At 46.3% G+C, this 20,220-nt stretch overlaps 1 protein-coding gene across 1 annotated transcript in view; it reads right to left on the bottom strand.

The window, feature by feature from the left end:
• LIAS (lipoic acid synthetase) overlaps positions 1 to 20,220 on the bottom strand; it is a 212,574-nt gene that overhangs the window by 175,794 nt on the left and 16,560 nt on the right. The window contains exon 2 of the mRNA XM_078678318.1: positions 9,521 to 9,690. Within this exon, the coding sequence (XP_078534444.1) occupies positions 9,521 to 9,690 (170 nt within the window). The remainder of the gene's footprint in view (positions 1 to 9,520; positions 9,691 to 20,220) is intronic.

The following is a 20,220-nucleotide window of genomic DNA, read 5'->3' on the forward strand; positions in this document are numbered from 1 at the left end:
GTGGGGGCGGCAAGCTAGAGGCGACGCACACAGCGGGGAGGCGGCCTATTCATGGGAGGAAGGCCCAGATTACGCCCAAACAGAAGGCGGCGTGGGAAATCGGACCGCAAGTAATAATTGGTGATCTCTCCCTTAGTGGCGCCAATTATATGGACGGTAATAGATTGGATTTGGCCCATAATTGGGTCCTGCACATGGTGAGGTAGCTGTGCAGAACCACTAATGCCCTGCCCTGCCCTGCATGGGAGAAGAGCCTGGCCTCGATGTACTTGGATCTGTGTGTCTGTTACGTTTCTCATGAAAAAGCATATCGAATGCACTACCCTATTTCTCATCCTGTACCTCTATCAATATCTTTCATCTACATATACTTAGCTCCTTTATGCATCTATATACTTTCAATGTACTTATGGATCTATATATTTATCATTTTCTTCTAATTTAGTATTTCCAATGCACTACCCTATTTCTCAGCCTGTACTTCTCTCAATATATTTTCTAGCCCAACTTTCTGACTCATCTCTAACTTCTTTCTACTACTCTTTCCAATGCACTACCCTATTCCTCACCCTATACATCTATCAATATATACTCTACATCCAATCTCTCATTTATCCCAAACCACTACTATGATCCCCAAAATAACCGTTTCTAGACTCTCTCCTACTCTACCCCTCCTTGCATAATCTGACACTTCTTTTACTATACCGATCCCCCAAAACAAACATTCCTAAACTCTTCCCTATGACTCTTCCCCTCCAAAACCCCTTTTTAGTCATCCAAAAGACTCCTCCTACTGCTATGATCTAAAAAAAAATCCTTCACTCTATCCCTCCACTATCCTTTTCAATCAAAATAACAGACTAACATGTTCCCTTCTCAAATTTCATATTCCACTATAATAATTCACCACTAATCCTTTATGGGTTCCAGAGTAGCGTGCTACTCGCCTATAACGCGTTTCAACACCCCATTAGGGTTACAAGCGCTATATAAACCCAAACTGTGTACCCTTTTCTATCCCTCCCCAACCCTTCTCAATCCAAATAACTGACTAACATATCCACCACTCAAATTAATTTCATGTTTCACCATACTAATTCAACATTAATCCTTAAGGGTTCCAGAGTAGCGTGCTACTAGCAAAAAAAGCGCTTCAAAACCCCATCAGGGGTCGCAAGCGCTATAGAAATACAAACCTCTTTCCCTCTTCTATCCTGCCACCTAATCTTCTCTATACAAATAACTGATAACATATCCACCACTCAAATTACTACATATTTCGCTATACTAATTTTCAACACTATTCCTTTATGGGTTCCGGAGTAGTGTGCTACTCGCCAGAAAAGCGCTTCAAAACCCATCAGAGTTAACAGGTGCTATATGAATGCAAACCTTTCTTCTCCTTCTATCCTCCGCTATCCTTCTTACTCGAAATAACTGACTAATATCCACCACTCAAATTACTTTCATATTTTACCATACTAATTCACCACTAATCCTTTATGGGTTTCCAGAGTAGCGTGCTTCAACATCCCATCAGAGGTAACAAGTGCTATATAAATACAAACCTTTTTTTCCTCTTCCATCTTTCTGCTATCCTTCCGAATCCAAATAACTAACTAACCTATCCACCACTTAAAATGTACTTGCATGTTTCACTATACTAATTCAACACTAATCCTCTTTGGGTCCCGGAGTAGCATACTACTCGACGAAAAAGCGCTACGACGCCTCGTCAGATGAGGTAAGCACTATATAAATGCAATTACAATACAATACATTGACAACGTACTTTGTTCAGCATCACACTTTCCAGTTAGTGTCTAAGAATACCCGTTGGTGTAAAACACCGCAAATCAGTCATTGTCTCTTAGCTTCGCTTCCTGGGAGTCCTTAGAGGTCGATTTTACTGGTTTCTTCGAGTTGCAGACGTGTTTTGCAAAATTCAATGCAGATTTGGCATCTGTGAAGTGATGAGCAGACCCCTCGTAGTTGATCTTTAATTTAGCAGGGTACAACATCGTGTATGGTATTTCTGCTTGTCTCAGCAACTTTTCAACATGCACAAACTCACCCCTAGCAGCCTGCACTGCTGGGGTGAAGTCCGGATAAATGGAAATGTTATAACCTTTGTGCTTGTGGTTTCCTTTTTCTCTTGCCAACCTGAGGATAGTGTCCCAGGCTCAGTAATTCAATACACGTGCAAGTATTGGTCTCCGTGTGGATCCCACTGGAGGTCTGGGACCCAATTTGCGGTGGGCCCGCTCTACTACGAAGAGTGCTGAAAGGTCCGGATAAAATAGTTCATGCATCAGCTCCTCCACAAATGGTTCCATCTTCAAAATAGCCGTTGTTTCTGGGATACCTGTAATGCGTAAGATTGCGTTTGCGCGAGTGGGCCTCCAATTCCTCATTCTTGGCCTGAATTACGTTCAGCACTCTGTCCATATTGAGCAGCTGTTCCTTGGTCTCTATCTGGAATTCGTGACACTTCGTAGCACGGTTGTCTAGTGGGTCCAGACGTTCTTCATGTGTGTCTTCCTGTTTTTTGACCTGATCGAGTCTCGCGTTTAGCATGTCTAGTTTGTTATCAATGGTCTTTAAACTGGATTTCAGGTCAAGTAGCAGAGTACAGAGATCATCACCCAAGCCGCCTTCTCTGACGCTGGATATGTTATTGGTGTCTGCGTCGTCGTCTTTGTGCAGGTGAGTCTTTTATGCGCAAAGGTGAGATTAGCTTGTTTCACATCATGTTTCCCCATGTTCACCCAGGAACTACAGGCAGAGCAGGGCACGTCAGGTGCATCCAGGTGTTAATCCAACTCAGAGCGCAGTTCTTCCCAGGAGCAGCTTGCAACGATCACTCACAATCACAGGAGAGTCACAGCACGGCAAGCAGAGGCGCAGGGACAGACACCGCCAGGTCGAGCTGAAATGGGCTAAAAGTGCTGGGTGCGCTCACTCATAGCTCACCAACCCGTCTCACCTGCTCCTGTGAGACACCCGCCACTGGACCAGACTCTCCAAAGTCTCATGAAATGCCACTGCAAAGGGACAAAATGCTCTCCCTTGCCCCGGATATCATTAGGAGGCAGCACAGCGGCCGGGCAACATGCAGTACCTCCCAGATTGCCCACAGCTCCTCGGCCGCACTTCGCAGAACTCTGTGGAGTCACACTGATTTGGTCTCCTATGCGCTCACTGCTGTTGGGGCTAATGTAGCTGCGCTCAAAGGATGAAACCTGGAGCCCCAGGGATACCCTGAAAACGTGGGGGACACTACTGCACACAGCGATTCACCTTCAGCCCAGGCACGGCATTATTGTATTGTTTCCATCCCGTGTATAGCCCCGGGCAGCCCCTCACACACATCTCGCTGCTCGCTGGGCCATGACAAATCCTCACGGACCGCCCCTCTGCTCGAGCCGGCCGGTAGAGGTAGCGCTGCTCGGCACACTCCACTGAGATTGGTGCCTCTCACCGCCACTCACCTCTGGGCTTCACGCATCATCACACATACTCTGGGCTCCGCCGCAGCGCTGCCACCGCGGCTTCACCAGATCTGCTCACCGGGTTCAGTCAGTTCCAGGACTCCGCACCGGGGGATCACACTGAGCCCGACAACGCCCACAGTCTCTGGAGCCAGCACCTGTAATGTTGCTTGCCCACACTTCACACTGAGACTATGTAGGTGTATAAGTTCTTTCTCTTTATTCACACCAAAACAAGTAACTTGAGCATAAGGGCGCCGAGCGTCTGCACAGTGACTGCTCCGGTCGCCAACTCCCGTTCTCCCCGTTCGCGCCTTCCAATCCTCGCCTACCGCGCATGCGCGCGCGTCGCGCTCCTGTCTATAGCGTGACACGTCATCGCGTTCACGCTCATAGACTAGAGCGCATCCTACATATCTCCCCTTTTTAGCAATGAACAAAATAACCTTTCTCAAACTCTACAGAGTGTCCATGGTCCCCAATGTTCTCTGGCTGGGCCACCAGTCTGACAAGCCTATGATTAATGTCCACCCATTTCAAAGTCTCTATATCGAGGGGGCACTGTGACTGCCCTGCCACTACGGGTGTGTCTTACCGGCATGTTCTCATCCACCTCTCTTTCTCCGCCGGATCTCGCTCCATCTCTCCGATCTCCACTCTGTGTTACTCCAGTCGGTATAACATCTCTGGCTGTAGACCCTGTGCCGGGATTTTCCATCTCACTGTCCTCTCCTATTCCATCGGGAAGGACTTCATCACCCAGCTCTGGTTGAGGCCTGGTTTCATGGAAGTCCCTCTGTGTCTCTATCTCCTCCAGATTGGGCCATACGACTATCTTGTTCACTCTGGCCATGCGGTCTTGGGACCACACCCTGCCATCGCTGAGGAGGGCCGCTCTACCTCGCACCTCCTTGACTTGTAACGGCTGACTATATTTGCTGTCACCTTTCTTTTGTAGGGTAGGGAGTTTAACCCTAACCCACTCTCCTTCCTCCAGCTCTGTTCCTTTCACATTTCGACGTTTGTCGTAGTTAGCGGCATAGATCTTCTGGGCCTTTTCCAAATTGTGCTGAACCACCGCAGGGGACCATTTACTGGTGATGGTCTTCTCCCTCCATACTACATTGTCCCGAGTGAACGGATGCCGTCCTCTCAGCACTTGAAATGGACTGTACCCCACAGCCGTGGGGGTGATCCTGTAGGACCACAGCATACTCATCACCTCGGTCTCCCAATCCTTTCCCTGCGTGATGGCCGCCTGTATGGAGCCCATTAGCACACGGTTGAACCGCTCCACCTGACCGTTGCATGCAGGATGATACACTGCCGTGTGTTTCGACTCAATACCATTCCTTCTCATAAACCTAATCCATTTGTCCGAGACAAACTGCGGGCCATTATCACTGAGGATAGTTTTGGGAATGCCTTCTCTTAAGAACACCGTCGTCAGGAATTTGAGAATCGTGTCAGTGTCCATGGATTCTTGAATGTCCACCTCAGGCCATTTAGAATACTTGTCCATTACCACACATAAATACTTGTTCACTCCTTTGCTGTCCAGGACAGGCCCCAGTATGTCGATGGCCACGTTCTCCCAGGGCCCCTTTGGTGTGTCAAACTTCCCCAAGGCCGGTCGGAGTGGTCTAAGCACTTTGTCAGCGCCTTGGCATTGGCCGCACTCCCTTACTTGCCTTTCAATGTGGACATCCATGCCTGGCCACCAATACATTTGCTTGACGCGTGCTTTGGTCTTTACAATACCTAGATGGCCCTCGTGCAGTAGAGTTAATAACCGAGGTATTAGTGAATCTGGCGGCACGACCCTCTCGCCTCTATAGATGAACACTCCCGAGTCACTCAGGGACAGTTCCTCTCTTATTTCATAGAACCTCCGTACTCCATCGGTGAGCCTCCTTTTGTCTGGCCAGCCCGACGTCAAATGACTCTTTATCTCCATTTTTTCCACGTCCTGATCATAGGCGGCCTCCCATTCCTGGATACTTATCGATCTCTCATAGTCCTCCATGCTTGCCACCATCTCTTCCTTATCCAGGGCATCCTCCGGCGCCACTTCCATCGCCGCAGCCCTACTGAGATAATCCGCGACCCTGTTCTGCGTTCCCGGCAGGTATTCGACATCATAGGTGTAATCGAGCAGCTTCAAGGTCATTTTTGCTATTCTCGGGGTCGCCGTCTCATGACCCGAGGAAGTCAGGACTTTGATCAGGGGTTTATGATCAGTTTGCAGCTTAAATCTTGTGCCCCAAACGAACTGCCGGAACCTGCCCAAAGCCCAGGTGACGGCCAGCATCTCTTTTTCAATGACGCTGTACCTTTGCTCCGTCGGAGACAACGCATGTGAAGCAAAGCTGATCGTTTCAGTGGCACCATCATCCCTCACTTGTGCCAGAACAGCCCCTAAGCCCTTATCACTGGCATCTGTTGTCACCACGGTCTTGCCAGAGGGGACAAACCCTTGCAATGGAACAGCTTGGCTGATGCAGTCTTTGATCGTGTCAAATTCCAATTGCGCTTCTGAGTCCCACTCAAACTTTGTCTTGTCTCTGATGAGTTGCCTCATTCTGTATGTCCTGGTGGCAAAGTGTCTCACAAACTTACTATAATACTCGGCCATTCCAAGGAACGACCGCACTTCCTCCTTGGAGCCGGGAGCCTTTGCATCCTTTATGGCCTTCACGTTCCGTTCCTTGGGTGAAATTCCACTCGTGCTGATCTCATGACCCAAGTATGTCACCGAGTGGGTCCCAATCTTGCATTTGCTCCATTCCGCCGTTAGCCCCTTGTCTTGCAGCACTTCCAGAACTCTCTGCAACTTCCTGTCGTGATCTCCTTTGGAAGAGCCCATCACCAGGATGTCATCCTGAAAGTACTGTACCCCCGGAATGTCCTTGAACAGCCGATGCATCAGCTTCTGAAAGACAGCCGCTGCGGATGCCAGGCCAAAGGGCATCCTCCGGAACTGGTAGCACCCAAAAGGTGTAATGAAGGCGGTGTACTTCCTGCTCGATGGATGCAGCTCGATCTGATAGTAAGCAGACGTGAGATCTATGGTGGAGAAGTGCGTTACACCTTTTGTCTTGGCGAGCATCTCCTCAATTCTAGGTAGGGGAAATTTCTCCACGATGAGATTTTTGTTGAGCTCGCGGAGGTCAACGCAGAGACGAACCTGTCCATTGGGCTTCTTGACCACTACCAAGGGGGATAGCCACTCCGCACTGTCCACCGGCTCTATGATGCCTTGCTCCTCCAGCCTTAGGAGTTCCTGTTGTACCGCTCCACTGGTAGACATGGGTATGTTCCTGACTTTGTGCACCACTGGTACTGCGCCCTCCTTGAGGACCATTCTGTGGACGAACTTGTCCAGTTTCCCAACTGAGCCATCAAAAACTTTGGGGTATGCTGACTTCCAATCTTCCTCTCTCGTGAGGGGCCACTCGTCCGTCAAGAGAATCTGCTCTTTGCCTCCCGGGTTGAGTATGATTCCTAGATCTCCTGCGTCTCTCCACCCCAGCACTGAAGGACCTCTTTCTGCTATATACAGGGTGCACGTGGCTGACCTCACTCTGAATTCGAATATGAAGTCTCGGCACCCCACTAGTGGAATGGCGTTCTCAGTATACGAGATGGGTCTGATGTCCGGCGGCCATAGGTCTGGCCCCACCACAGGCACAAAGTCTTCTTCCCATATGGATCTTTGCACGATGGTCCAAGGAGATCCTGAATCGACGGCCACATGAACCTTCACTCCCCCTATCAGCATGTCCGTGCGAGGCTTATCTCGTCGCTTCCCCGTCACCTCTAACACTTGGTCCTCGATGCATAACACCAAATCGTCGTCTTCCAGGTCGTCCTCCCCGCTGACATCCGCTGTGGCCGCATCGACGCACTTGACCGTGGATTTCTTCCCCTTCTTGCGACATACTTTTTCAAAATGGCCGACCAGGCCACAAAACGAGCATCTGGCGCGGAACGCGGGACAGCGTTTATCCTGCGCCGAATGTGCCGTGCTGCCACATCTATAACACGCAAACTTGTTGTCAGGACCAGAGCGAACTGTCTGCTTCCCTGTCCATCTCGAATCCTTCCTTTGATCTCCATACGCCCCTCTGGGTTTGCTGGGCTGGGGTGCCTCGTCTATCTTGTTTACCATCTGTCTCGGTGCGTTCTCACGTTTGGCTGCTTCGGCACCGCGTTTTGACATCTCAGCCTTTTTGACCATAGCAACAACTTCCTTAAGCGATGTCTCGCTCTGCGCCCAAAGTTTGTCCTGGACAGTCCTGCACGTGGTGTGCATGACAATTTGGTCTTTGATATACTCCTCCTGCAGACCCCCGTACTGGCACGTGATGGCCAGGCGTCGGAGCGCCGCCACATAATCATCAATCGATTCACCAACCTCCTGCTTCCTCTGTTGGAAATTATACCTGTCTATGGAGACACAAACTGCTGGACGGTAATGGCTGTCCAAATCATCCAGGGCGTTTTTAAAGACATCTGTTTCAGTCGCTCCCCTCTCCTTAGGCACCAGGTTCTTGAACACTCTCACCCCCTCCGGGCCCAGGTTGTGGAGTAACAGTCTCTTCTTCCTTTCCGGGGTGAATGCCCCTTCATTTTCATCTTCAAGTGCTTCAATGTAGTTTTGAAAGTATTCCTTCCAATCTTCCCATTTTAGCTGTGGTTCACCCGGTCTAGGCAGGAATGGGATAGGGGCCATCAGAGCCGACGCTTGATTCGCCATCCTGGCCTCGCCTCTGGGGTCTACCACCTGGGCACTGTGTTGAATGGGTACACCGGATGCTCCTGCACTCCCTGCCGTGTTCCCTTGCCCTCTGGGGCTACCTGGGGTGCTATCCCTTCTAGCCTGCGTGGGGTCGTCAGTTTGTGCCCCTTCCTCTGTCTTGGGGTCGATGCCTTTGGCTGCCAGGGTGCTGGCTGTGCTCTCCTTCCCTGGCCCGGCACTGACCTGGTTGTTGGAGCTGTATTTGGTTGTTTCCGTGCTTTTCCGCTACTGCCACACCCTCTGCTCGTCTTTTGTTGCTGTTGTCCTTCTGCTGGTTGGTGTGGGGCTGTCGTGGAGTGTCTACTCCTGACCACTGTACTCCCTGGTGTTCGTGGTCCCAGCCTCGTCGCCAATGTAATGTTGCTTGCCCACACTTCACACTGAGACTATGTAGGTGTATAAGTTCTTTCTCTTTATTCACACCAAAACAAGTAACTTGAGCATAAGGGCGCCGAGCGTCTGCACAGTGACTGCTCCGGTCGCCAACTCCCGTTCTCCCCGTTCGCGCCTTCCAATCCTCGCCTACCGCGCATGCGCGCGCGTCGCGCTCCTGTCTATAGCATGACACGTCATCGCGTTCACGCTCATAGACTAGAGCGCATCCTACAGCACCGCAGGACCAGAGCAATTACACAGAGTCTGGAAGAAGGCAGCGGGCAGCCTGTGTTGTAGGCCTGAGACTCCGCTTCATGAGATGCTGCAATGACATGACAGCCTACCCAGGCCGCGACCGGGCTACCTTGCTTCTCTATAGGCACACATCCTTTTGGACTGCAGTTGAATTACACATCCTGTACTTTATATACCATTCTACACATCTTAGAAGCAAGTAGGTATGAACTCAAAGTTTAGGGTGAACACCACAAGCAACAACACTGTTTCAATTGCATCACATATAGTAACAAAATGTCACCTCATTTAATACATACTTTCTTATTTTTCCCCTATACAAGGAATGAGCTGCCACTGTCGCTTTCAGTTTGGGTAAGACTTGCCAGGGTGGTCATTCACAGGAAGGATGAAAAAAAGTTACCTTGTGCACTTGTTGGCCCAATCGGATTATCTCAGGCTAAGGTGTTTGATGAGGGGCTGAAATGGACAGATAGGGGGCCTACCTTGATATTCTCCCCAACGGAGTAATAAAAAAAAAACCGCCCTCTTCCCAGGCTTTGATTGGCTGACAGGTTTTCCCTAGAACACAGTGTAGCATTTAATATATGATTACCTTTCTCCTTTCTGGCGTTTTAAATTTCCTTTATACTCGCTCCATCTACTCTTGTCAGATAGTTCACCAGATATGAAGTCTTGCAGATCAGGTCCATTCTGAATGATCTCTTTCCTGTCATCTGGAGATGTGCTGAACTCTCTGTTTAGCCTGCAGTCATTATTTCTTGCCTTGAAATAAAAAATAAAATAAAAAAACAATACAGTTACTTGAATCCTATGGCAACTCAAGCTGCTTTGCAAACTAGTCACACATGCAGTAGGTAACCTATGTTTTCATCATGCTGTACCATTTTCTACAGGGCACTATTGATTATTTAATATCATTTAGATTTGTTGGCACCTCACAGTGTCCAAGTCCATAACCATAACCATTAAGATTGGAGAAGTATTTAATCACAAGTATCCTACTTTTGGCGCAGACTGCAAAACTGAACTCATGTTGTCTATAAGCACTTGGGGATCCAGACAGAGCCAATATTGCCACTGCATATTCGTGCCGTCCACAGTGCTGGTGAATTTTCACGAAATACTAAAAAAGCATCAAGGGAGTGAATTCTGTATTTTGATGAAAAATTCCAGGGCACAAAAGTGCCTGAAACACAATAAAATAGGCTGTGGATCAAGAGGTGAGAAAGAGAGCCAAGGGCTTTATTTAGTAAGGTGGGGTCACAAACCAGTCAGTCTTTTGAACCTCAACTTTATTTTGCACTAGGACTGGTGTACTAATCTGTTACAGCACAAAATATTCATTTGCAGGGTGTTGCAAAACAAACCTCACGCGACGTCAATATTTATGAGGCAGGAGTCAATTTGTGACTCTATGAATAGCTTCAAACATAGAGATGAGGTCTACGAGGGACAGCAATCGCCCTCCTTGCATTCACTTTCACCGAATGGCAACTTTTTAAAAAAAGGAACCAGGGGGGGAAATAGGGCCAACAAACTGCAGTGACAGGCTTTCTTAATGTTGCATAGTTCAGAATGCGAAAGGTCTTTTAGGAATATTACTCAATATCACCTCCTAGTCCTAAATATATTCGCTTTTCTTATATCCAGGTCTCGGTGTCTTGTATTCCTTACAAATTTTCTTGGTGGGTTCAATTTCTTGGCCCCAAAAATGGCCACACCTCCCCTCTTAAGTATCTTGGAATTACTCAAAATAATCTGCAAAAGAAACACAGGCTCAGGTCATCTCTCCAGACCCCCCAGCCCACCTATTTCATCCCACTTGCCTACAAAAAAAACAACAGGTACAGGTCCGTTTTCCACGCCCCATTTACCTGAACGAGACCTATTTTTACAGTATTTCCCTCTGTGTGCTTCTTCTCTTTGCTTCCTCCCCACACCGATTAAGTAAAGATAAGGTTTGGAGCTATCCCATTGGTAAATTAGAATGTTAGCTCCACCCAGAAATCTCAATTTGCTTACCAATCCTCTTTCTTTATTGCGCCCTCTAACCAAGCCTGTCTCTTTTTTGGATGCCACAACCAGCTGACATGTCTCGCTCTGGCAGTTTGGAAGCCGCCAACCCTGCATGTATTCTAGACCCTGTCATGGCCAACCAGTAAATAAGTAGATGTGAACATGGACTCAGAGTTCCTAGTTTCCCGAGGCTGGCCTTCTGACCGTTCCTATCACTGCAATCCCTATAGATGTGTCTACACCCACCGACTTCTTGAGGCAAGTCTGCCCTTATGTCAGGACATTCATTCACGTCATTTGAGGACACTCTAGTGGGAATAAACATATCAACATTGCCCTCCAGTTTGTACAGCCTAGGAAGGACTGTAAATAAGAGTAGTTGTAAAGGCAGAAACCCTCAGAGTATATTCTATGGTTTATATATTTGTTATGGGATAACCATATCAGCGATGCATGATCTCTAGAAGAAAAGTATCTGTTGTGGTCTTCATGGACAAAGACACTGGAAGCCGTGTAAAGTTCTTATGTACCTTTATTCCAGTTGTACATCAGGATGATAAGTAAGTACATCAGCTTGGTAGACCAGATAAACAGGTAGTAATGAAGTAGGTTAGCCCTGTAGTCCGCCCTTGGTCCTATGCCACAGCAGACCCCACCAGGAGCAGCCAGCCTGCTGCTCAGCCCATCTGTAACTGTCATCTCAAAGTCAGTCAGGCACCCAACATTCCAGGCTTCACTGTGACCCCAAAATTCCATTGCAAACACACACAGTGGCAGAGCAGCAGGAAGATTAATAAGCTTACTAGATACAAGTAAGTTATGTAGGGCATAACATAATCTCTAGCAAATACAATTTCAATGTTTGTACTGCCAATCTGATCGCTAGGCATTCGATCTCAAATATCACATAATGACATTCATAGGGCAACAAAAGGTGGCTAATACAGACAAGCATTTGCAATAAAATAGGTCTCGCATTATGAAAGTTTGTGCTATTGGTATTGTAAATGACACATTTTTTATTTATGTGTTGGTTTTGAAAATAGCAAAATTAATAGCTTTGTCATTTACAATGCCAATAGTTTTAGCTTTCACAAATGTGACACCTATAGCATTTGTAATGCAATATGTGTTGTATTTACATGACTTAGATGTATTGATATTACAAATAACAATGGCTTTTAATTTTTTTGAATAATACTTAAATAAAAGTTATTGTAATGTATAATGGCAATAGCTTAAACTTTTGTAAATAACTTTTGTGAAGATTATGTTCAGTGTATTTTATTGTGACGAAAATCCAAGAACAGAAGTGAAATATTAACATCGTTTTGTGACATTTGTAATGAAGCTTGAAACATTGAGAGAACATATTTGAACCAGTTGTTGAATGGTTGCACAGATTGATTCTGTGGTGGCGCTGAGTAATGTTGTGGTGGCGCTGAGTGATGATGTGGTGGCGCTGAGTGATGTGGTGGCGACGAGTGATGCTGTGGCGTTCAGTGATGCTGTGGTAGCGCATAGTGATGTTGTGGTGCCCCTGAGTGATGCTGTGGTGGTGCGATAGATAGATAGAGTGAGTGCGATAGATAGATAGAGGGAGGGCGATAAATAGATAGAGGGAGGGCGATAAATAGATAGAGGGAGGGCGATAGATAGAGGGAGGGAGATAGATAGATAGAGTGAGAGCGATAGATAGATAGATAGATAGAGTGAGGGCGATAGACAGATAGATAGAGTGAAGGCGATCGATAGATAGATAGAGTGATGGTGAGATAGAGTGAGTGTGATAGATAGACAGATAGATAGAGTGAGGGCGATAGATAGAGGGCGATAGATAGAGTGAGGGAGATAGATAGATAGATAGATAGATAGATAGATATTGTTTTACGCCTCACCACTTTGAAATGTCACCATCTGCCACTTGCAGGGGGAGAGCAATGTTCAAGGCAGGGATAGGGATGCCCACCTTCCCCAGCTCCAGGCATCAATTGTCTCTCAAGCCAATTACTCTGACTGAACTAATAGGAGCTGTTACTGCCAGCAATTGGCCATCAGTTATTTTAACAAGAGTCTGTTTAACATATCAACACCAGGCCGCGGCGAGCTCCCTCCTCCCCATCCCAGGCAGACCTCCCACCCCACCCCCCACATCCCCCCGGCCTGCATGCTGCAGTCAGCCCCAGCAAGGGCGACGGGAACTTCACAGCATGATTCATGGAGAAAGCAAAGGCTGCGTGCCGCCCTGGCGCACACTGCATTGATCAGTGTCAGGCCCTCAAACCGAGATATGAGGAGGAAGTCTCCCTATTGCGCAGTAGATAAACGCGCTACTGAATAATTGATCGGTGCAAATGGAACAAGTAGACTAATGTAAATGTTTCTATGACTCGCGAAACATTGACCAGGAGAGACCTCCATTAAACACCCGGTGCTCACCTTTAATACGTTTCTGCTTAGCCTGCCTTTGCATCTGGAGTGCGAAAGCAACATCGGTAGTAGAGTAACCAATTTGTTTTTAAAAAACGTCACCACACTAAAAAACGTCACTACACTCAGCTCCGTAGTGCAGCTACCGACATGTAACACCCGCTGCTCACCTTTAATAAGTTGCTGCGGAGCTTGCGCCTGTGTCGGAGCGTGGTGGGAGGATGGCAGGAAAGACCAGAATAGAGCAACAATTGTTTTTTAAAGTAACCACATTTAGCTCTATAGTGCATCCACCTACGTGAAACACTCGCTGCTTGCCTGCTATAAGTGTCTGCAGAGCTTCAAACAAGCCGATCAGTTTGTTTTCTAGAGATCACGGAACGCGGGCAGTCTACACTGTAATATATAATGGAAATCGGCGATGCTTGAAAATGCAGCAGCCTCAGAAGGACGAGCCATTGGGAAATTTGCACTTGGGATTTATATCTTAGCGTCACCTGACAAGCTATATGGCGAGGAATAACAAGAGCCATAAAATTATTAAAAAATAAAAGAGTCAGTTGAAGTAAATCGTGAAACTAAGGTGGTTAGCAAGCTTTGGATGTTAAATAGTTATTAACACAATATTCAGTTTTTCATAAAATCAGGTACATGTTGCAGTATGGAAAATCAAGACATGCTGTTTGAGAACATCGCTAAAACGGCTTTTTTAAATTTCCTCCTTCCAAAATAACCGGCAAGGTACGTAGGACAAACAGCAGCGTTTACTAGCTAAAGAGTTGCAGCGCATTATTAGGACATTACTGCTACAGGTTTCACACAAGTGCTTACAAAGTTGAATGAACGGTACAAGCACCAAACAGGAGAGTAGCTCGCTCACTGGGGGGGGGGGGGGGATACCACAGGCCGAAGCACTGTCGGAAGCGCCGGTGTGAGTTCCTGTGTGCAGAAAATCCAGCAGGGCATGCAGTAATTAAAGACAGCTACACCTGCATGGATGACGTACCTGAAAGCAACATAGGGCAAACATAGACTAGACTGTTGACTAGACCGCTGTGTCTGACCGCATCACATATGCAAGCCAATGCGAGGCATTGATCACGCATGTAACAGCGGATTCATGGTGAGACCTACGGGGTACCTGAAAAGAAGATAGGTAGTGTTGAGCATGAAGTCCACAAGGGGAGCGCATTAAAATTGCATGACGCGCAAGGATACCAACACACGGGATGCCTAAATAAAGACCGCAATCCGAAAGGGGCGAGTGTTGGGTAGTGAGGTGTGGGGACGCATTAACAATAGCGCCTTGGCTCCCGGGTCTCAAAGATTCACATATGGCGTCCTTGCAGTGCCGATGGCCGGCCATGGGGCGCCGTGGTGATAAACTTAAACAGGCACGAGGGTGAAAACATTGCTGTGGGGAGGGGAGAGGAGAAATGCGAGACACGGCCTGAAGTGTGAAGCAGTGGGCGGGGAGGCGTATCCCTTTGAAGTGGGAGGCAGGGGGCTCGGGAGCAAATGGTAAAAAGCGCGTGCATGAGCACATGCACTCGACGAAATCCGCGATGGTTTCAAAGCTTATTTGGCCCACAATACTCTCGTCTATTTATTCCTTGCGGAATAGAATAGTCGAGACCTAAAAAATAAGTTGGACACCCATCTCTAAATTCCTGGGATGAAACTACCTAAAACCTGTTCAATAAACACCCATTTGTAGGATAAATGTTTTCTTGAAATCAGCAGATGGTTGCTTTGTCCCTCAATTGTTCGAACAGACTCACTTAGGCAAATATTTCTTTAAACTGAGGAAGGTTGGTTCCCAGTCCTACCGGTTGTGGCAAGAAAGGTAATATAGCTACCCTTGTATCCTTTAAAGCTTACTCTAAAACTGCAAATGCCTCTTCCAGATTCATTCCTCAGGGTACTTGACTGAGTGTGGCTTTCTTTGGCAAGGTAGTTAGTGGGTCTACCAGCCTTGAGAATTTCGGGATAAATCTCAGATAATAGACAATGAAGCCAAGAAATTATATTACTGCTCTCTTGGTTTGAGGTCTTTGGATATTTTTGGAGGCCTTGGAAGGTGACTGTAGCTACATGTTAACCAAAGGGTAGCACTCTAAAATGAAAAGGCTGTTTATGAGGGTTTGTCTCCTGCAATGCAACCTGCCAGCACTCCTTAGAGTGGTGTAATGTGATGATAACTTGTGCATTGCCTACCTGTTCATTTAAATGCATCAATCCTGAGCCAAGGGTAGGCTTCAATAGAAGAGATAATGTTGATTTACCCGAAGACAATAAGGAATCAAATCGTACTATCTGATCTGTGTCCCAACAAAATAGGAGATGGCCAGGTGCTTTAGAAGGCTTCTATAATACCTAAATGGAACAAAGCTTCTACTTCTTTTTGAATTATGGCGCTACAAGCCTCAGGAATTTGATATAATCATGACAAACTACTTTATTTGTTTTCAAACATAAGTTTAAATAGAGTGGCTAGTCTGGAAAGGCTCGAAAAATATCTGTATCGGAAGTAAGGCAGGAAATAGTTATTTCTTTGGAATTTCCAAAAGCCTTAATCATTTAGCAAATCATGCTATTCACATGTTGGTCTGACAGATAAGCACTTTTTTTTGCTCCTCTCTCCCTTCAGTCCCTAACCATACTATTCTTGTTACGTCAAATTCTTCCCATATTATTTTACAAGTTTACATAAAAACCTGGATGGAGTCATTGGTGTCACGATGAGCTGTTCAACAGAAAAATCGGTCCTACTGCATCAAAGATACGATATGAACCATGCAAACGGGGCAACATCTTACATGCTGATGCAGGGTGTAAGACTAACACCTGATCCCATGGTTGGAAGGTGTGGAGATGACTTCCACTGTTGTAATATTTCACTTAGGTGTTCCGGGGCCTCCCCGGTTGACTCTTGCTATTTCACTAGTTCTTTGTAACAATCTTGTAGGTTAAAAGACATAATCTACTGGTGTTACTTCTTCATCTTCCTCTGCTTTCCATTGTTCTATGGCGATAACTGGTACATGTTTTGGCTAGCTCCCGTATTACAGGCTAGATGGATTGAATTCAAGCCACTAGAGCTGCAGTTCATGTATAATGTTTTTTGATTCTTTGATGAGTGAGAAAGGAAAGGTCACAGTCAAACTGAACACCTAGGTTTCGAGCTTTGGATACAGGTTGTGAAAGGGAGCCAAGGGACTCAGAGCAGCTGAAGGCATGGAGTGAGGTTTGGTCATGCCCATGAAGAGGGTTCTCAGTTTCATCACCGTTCAGACAAGGCTAATTTTCTACATCCAGTGGTTAACATGGGAGACAGAGGGCTAACTTGGGCTGGCTACTGGAATTGCCACATTACTTGAGGCAGCGTTTTCATCCTCATTTATGTGATAATGGTCAACTTCATAAGATTCAAGGATCTCTGTAAGAGGATCCATGTAGATGTTAAAACGCACTGAGCTAATGCTGAGCCTTGTGGAATGAAACGGGAGATATTTGCAGACCTGGACACCAAGGATGCGAAGGTAACCTTTTGGGAACAATTTAATAGACATAAGGTGAATCATAACTCCACTAATGCCCATGAAACATTCTCGCTATTTGAGTAGGATTAAAAGATTAATGGCGCTGTATGACACCAACAAGTCCACAAGAATTAGGATTCAGCATAAATTCCAGGTAGTTAGAAATCTCTTCTTTAGATGTAGTGTGTTTTCAGCACCTCTTCCGGATCTGAAGCCTTTCTGGAAATCACTGAGGAGGCCATTTGCTTCAAAGTGGGAAGAGAGTTAAAGATAGAGAATGGTTACTAGCACCTTGGTAACAAAGTAGGCCGGAGAGTTGTCTATAGTTGACAAAGTTCTCATGGTTTGCAGATGGTTTTTCGTGGATCGTTGTAATGAAGGCATGTTGGAGAAACTGAGAAATGGTTCCACTGGTGATAAAGGATTTCATTAATCTTGTGATGAACTGCATACAAGATGGTAGTCCAGATTAACGTTTTAGGCTGAGCAGATATTCCAAGTATGAGTAGAATTTTATGAAGGATTATAGTATGTTCTCCACCTCAGCATTTGAGGCCAAAACAAAGTCTGAGAGTGGCAGGGGCTTGTGGGGGGGTTCAACAGACTGTTGAAGGGATTTGTTTTTTTTAAATAAAAAACTATTTAAACTTAGAACAGCTTTTACACATTACAGACAGCACACATGAATATACAATTCAAAAATTCACATGTAAATATCATTAGAGTAGAAAACAGCGCATTTCAGAATTGTATATTGGTACAGTGCTTGGGTCAATGTTTAACCAATCGAACAGATAGCGTCATCCCTGATTACTAATGTGTCGCTTATTCGAAAGCAAAAATACTGTGCACATTACCATCAGCACATAAAAAGAAATAGCATTGAACATAATCTCAGTCAAATGCAAATACCAATCCGTTCCCGCATTTTCTCCATCTAAAGTGTTCTGAACACTGCTAAGTGGATACGCCCTATAAGGGCCCAGAATATCTCGTGGTATGGAGGCTATGGGTTGCATTATGGCATAAGTCTCAAAGCTGTTGTTACAAACCGCCATATCTTTCAGCCATTCAGTTGCCGTAGGGATTCTGCTTCTCCCCCAGTTCATTGTCACTCTTCTTTTGGCCAATAAGAAAGGTATCGCTATCAAATACCACACATTGGGTAGAGAACCCTTTACATAATCTAAGAGGGCTATTAGTTGAACATCTGCCACTTGATGGTATTTAATGTTTCTCGCCACCTCTATAACTGCCTGCCAATAATGATACTTAAGAGGACAAGAACGAATGTGTATTTTTAAAGTAGAAGATTTTATTGGTCACAAATTATGAAGGACTGTCTTAGTTACTAGTAGAGGGTATCTAGTGTGTGGACAAAAGAAAATCATGGTAACTGTCTCTTATACCAAATGATTTGAATATTATACCAAGCATTTGCAATGCAATAGGTCTCGCATTTGCGCAATTTTAAGCTATTGGTATTGTAAATGACAATGACTTTTATTTATCTGTTTTCAAACCCAGCACATAGATAAAAGGTTTGTCATTTACAATGCCAGTAGCTAAAAGTCTCGCAAATGCGAGACCTATTGCATTGCAAATGCTTGTTTTCCCCTTCAGCCGGTGAATGACAGAAATACAGAGGCCCAATATCCAGTGTATGGCTTTGCAAGAGCCCGACCTCTGCAAGCCCTGCCCCACTTTGAGCATTGCCTTCCCCAGCATTGCTGCAGGGATTACCAGGGCCACGGACGGCCCCTTCCCACCTCCGTAAACAAATGTCTGGAACACAGTAAAGCTTTAAAACAAGCCTTGCTAGAATAAAATGGTGCTCTCTCGCACGAAACAGCACTTGTACAAGTGGCCCTTGGAACTGGCTCGAAGCCCCAGCCTCGTTGGATAATTAACCTTTGCTGAAAAGAGGTGTTTCTGGTGTTTGCTCTTTCTTCTGGATAAGCCCCTGGGTACAGGATCTTGAACGCGGCTTATTCCGCTTTTTAAAGCAACTACTGTACATTGCATGTTTTAGGACATAGCACGCTTCTTAAAGAGGTGCAGTATTTAATGCAAGAAACGAAGAACTGTTTGCCTAGGCAGTTGTGGGATGTCCCCTCTCATGGGGAATCAGAACGGCCCGGATCTATTCATAGCTGCGTACACAGCAGTGAGGGTCCCAGGTGGCCCTGGCATGGTGCAGTCATGAACAAAATTATTCATCGTTAGGGCAAAGGTCACTGTGGGCTCCAAACAGTCGCTGGAGTGTCGGATGCGCGAGTGCGTACTGTTGTCTTTTTGCCATAGCCACACAACGTCACAACAAAAAGCATTTGCAATGCAAAAGGTCCGATTGCATTGCAAATGCTTAAGTTTAAAACTGAGCGCTGCGCCGTTTGAAGGACACCACACTCTTTTTGTTTTTAACTTTAACACTGATAGCGGTGTCCTTGAAGCGGGAGCTGCGATGAGGGTTCAAGTTAAAAAATATATAAATAAACCATGCGCAGTGTCCCTGAAGCGAAGCCACGCTCAGTTTTAAAGTAAAAAAAAAAAAAGAACAACAAAAAGAGCGCGGTGTCCCTGAAGTGGGTGCAGCAAAAATATAAATAAATAAAGTGAACGCGGTATCCCTAGCGGGCGCTGAGCTCTTTCACCCGCGGCGGAAATTCCGCCGCGATGCGGGTGATTTATGGCATGGGCGTGGTTCGGACGGCCCCCGGCCGTCCTCCGCACACGCCCACCGTGACGTCCGACGCACGCGAGTGGTTAAAGAAATACAAAAAACATACAATTTAGAGGGCATAGCGCTGCAGCATCAAGCTTCCTGGACGAATGACAAAAAGAAAGTGCCTAACGAGTAATTAACACTGCGAGTAAAGATCCAGTCCGGGTGGGCTGGGCCAAAAGGAGATAGGTGGTCAACTTGGAGAGACTAAAAAGCCTCATTGACAATGGAAAGCCAGGGTTTAGCATGCACAATGACGAAAGCCAATAGGAAAAAGGGGCAGAGCCCAGACTCCACTTCTGATATTGACTTGTTTACAAGAGGTCTCGCAGAGCGAGCAGAACATGCTCGCTGCAACGCTAGGCGAGACCTAAAAAACAGGTAGTCTCAAATTTACTTAACAAATGTGTTTAAAGAATATGATAATGGCCATTGCCCTAGGTTCCGCAGTACAGAACATCCTCACACACTGGCGCACTACTACGGTCCCCTCCACTACAGGCTGGTTACATAGGATGTGGTGTGTATTGGGGATGGAGAAGCTGTCACTCACCTTAGCCGGAGACATAGAGCAATATG

This window comes from Lissotriton helveticus, chromosome 2_2 (genome assembly GCF_964261635.1).
Source record: "Lissotriton helveticus chromosome 2_2, aLisHel1.1, whole genome shotgun sequence".
In the NCBI taxonomy this organism is placed as follows: domain Eukaryota; kingdom Metazoa; phylum Chordata; class Amphibia; order Caudata; family Salamandridae; genus Lissotriton; species Lissotriton helveticus.